At 32.2% G+C, this 2,225-nt stretch overlaps 1 protein-coding gene across 1 annotated transcript; it reads right to left on the bottom strand.

The window, feature by feature from the left end:
• Positions 1-1,192: 1,192 nt before the first annotated feature.
• Positions 1,193-1,657, bottom strand: Smp_194830 (SmKK7). The gene is made up of 2 exons (XM_018789174.1): positions 1,627-1,657; positions 1,193-1,510 (listed from the first exon to the last, which is right to left on the bottom strand). Exons 1-2 carry the CDS (start codon positions 1,630-1,632, stop codon positions 1,277-1,279), a joined length of 240 nt encoding a protein of 79 aa, XP_018654644.1. The 5' UTR covers positions 1,633-1,657; the 3' UTR covers positions 1,193-1,276.
• Between the last annotated feature and the right edge of the window lie 568 nt (positions 1,658-2,225).

The raw sequence follows: 2,225 nt of genomic DNA, 5'->3' as shown, positions 1-2,225 counted from the left end.
GATTGAAAAAGATATGAAAAGGATGAATGTTAACTGGAAAGGATTGCCCAGGACAGGGTTGAATGGAGAATGCTGGTGGGTGGCCTATACTCCTCAACGAGGAGTAACAGACGTAAGTAAGTAAGTACTGCTCAGGTAATATTAATTATTTTTCCATTTCCAGAATACAGATAATTACATAAATAAGAACATAATTGATATAACACACATTATACAGTTGTGATGAGTAACTATGGATTAACTCAAGTTTCAAATTGGAGAAAACCTATCGAGAAACGCTTATTCATCAATGTCGCGTTTACTAACGTGGAAAGTAGAAGTATATGGACGGTTGTTTTACAAATACACAATATTTAATCAGTTAGCGAAGAAAAAATCGGAAACATAAATCTATATTGCGATAGATTTGTAGAATTCAGTTTCGAACTAACCAGCATGCGAAATTCGTTTACCAATCATGGTTGTGTACAACTGATGTTCGAACATTTTCATTAGGATGACTTAGATGAACGTGTATGTCCTATTTTATAATTATAGATCAGAAGGTTATGTCTCGCACACTGATTGTGCGAATGTGTTATCTATCACGTGAATTGATGTTCGTAATCTACTCGGATGACAGTTTCTCACGAAGTTCGAATTGTTGACTGGAACTACTCAATGATCGGACATCGGGGGATAATATCAACTGGTCATTAAAGAGAGTCAATGTGTCTAATAAACACTTTAATGCTATTTTTAATCCAGTATCACCATAAATACTATATTCTAACTATATTATTCTTTGGTTGGACGGTCACTACACACAAAAGAGATTTTTATCGTTAAATAATAAATGACTTCATGTTTTGTTATGACAATAATTTCTACTTTTAGATCAGTGCAGATATTCTACTCCCAAACTTCTCAGTTTTGATAAAATTAGTTCTGTTTATTATTTTAAATGTCATGAGTCATGACTTTCCATGAAATTATCAGATGTAGCATTTTATTCCTCTTGTTTGTGACTGTGTAGCTTCTATGTAAAATGGCTGTAATTTCCTTATTTCAAATGTTGACATGGTTTTGTGCGTATTCCGTACTTAACTATCAATATTGTTAACTATTACTATGTTTCTTCGTTCGTAGTTGATGTTGAATAATGAGATCGGTAAAAGTAAACATCACAGAAAATATTTTAAAAGTCAAAAAGTCATTGTATGTATGTTTATTGAGATAACACAACTGCGTCTTATACATGAACTACTTGTTTTATCACTTTCTCAGTACAACACATTTAGTCATGCAATTTATGTTCATCATAGGTATCCACGTGCTCGCTTACTTTGCATACTTCACGTATACAATCTCTAACTCCATCTTGGCAATTTCTTTTACACGCATTGTTTCTACAGTCATTCTTACACTTTATTCCTGTTTCCCAACATTGTGCGCTGCACTTGACTCGGCCAGGTTTGGCTTCGCTGTAAAATCCACAGTATATCACCAACAGAAAGAAAATGAAGTAGAGCTGTAACAATAAAGTGCATAACCGGTGTTAGAACTTTCGTTTGTGGACAAAAATACAGTAAGTGAATTTCCTGGCAAATATATTACAAAATTCACCCTACAAAATGTTATACATACCTTCATAATGAACAGTTATTCTCCTGCAGACAAATGTTTACAAACACGTATCCTTTTATACTAAATTTAAGAGATTCATTTATTCATTGTCATTATACTAGTTATAGTATCAGAGGGAAAATTAAATGTTTATTAGATCGTTTTCATCCGGTAATAATTATATTTGTAATTAAGGTCTGACATATTAAAGTATAATTTTTCAGGAATTTATTCTATAATTATAATAATGTTGATTTATAGAAATTTCGACCTAAACCATTGTTAGTAATATGACTATTAACTTTGATTGAAAATTCGGACAAATTTATTATCGCTGACGTAAATAAGAAATAACTGGATCACGTCCCAACTACTTTTTCAACTATGGCGATCGGAGTTAAGAATGCGTGACTTTATCAAAGGGTTCTAAAAGAGTGAGTTTAATAGAAGAATACTACAAACTTAGGAATAGTAATGACAAGAAGTATAATCTTCAGTCAGACTGAAAACCACTTAGGATATAAAAGGAGAGTAAATTGTGTATAACAAAAGCCGTTTCTTACTTTAAAACGAATGTATTTTTTGTAAGCGAAAATGGATAGTGGCTAGCAGTGAAATCC

Source organism: Schistosoma mansoni, chromosome W, assembly GCF_000237925.1.
Source record: "Schistosoma mansoni strain Puerto Rico chromosome W, complete genome".
Lineage (NCBI taxonomy): Eukaryota > Metazoa > Platyhelminthes > Trematoda > Strigeidida > Schistosomatidae > Schistosoma > Schistosoma mansoni.
The sequence above is the reverse complement of the archived record's forward strand: the minus strand, read 5'-3'. Positions and strand labels throughout refer to the sequence as shown.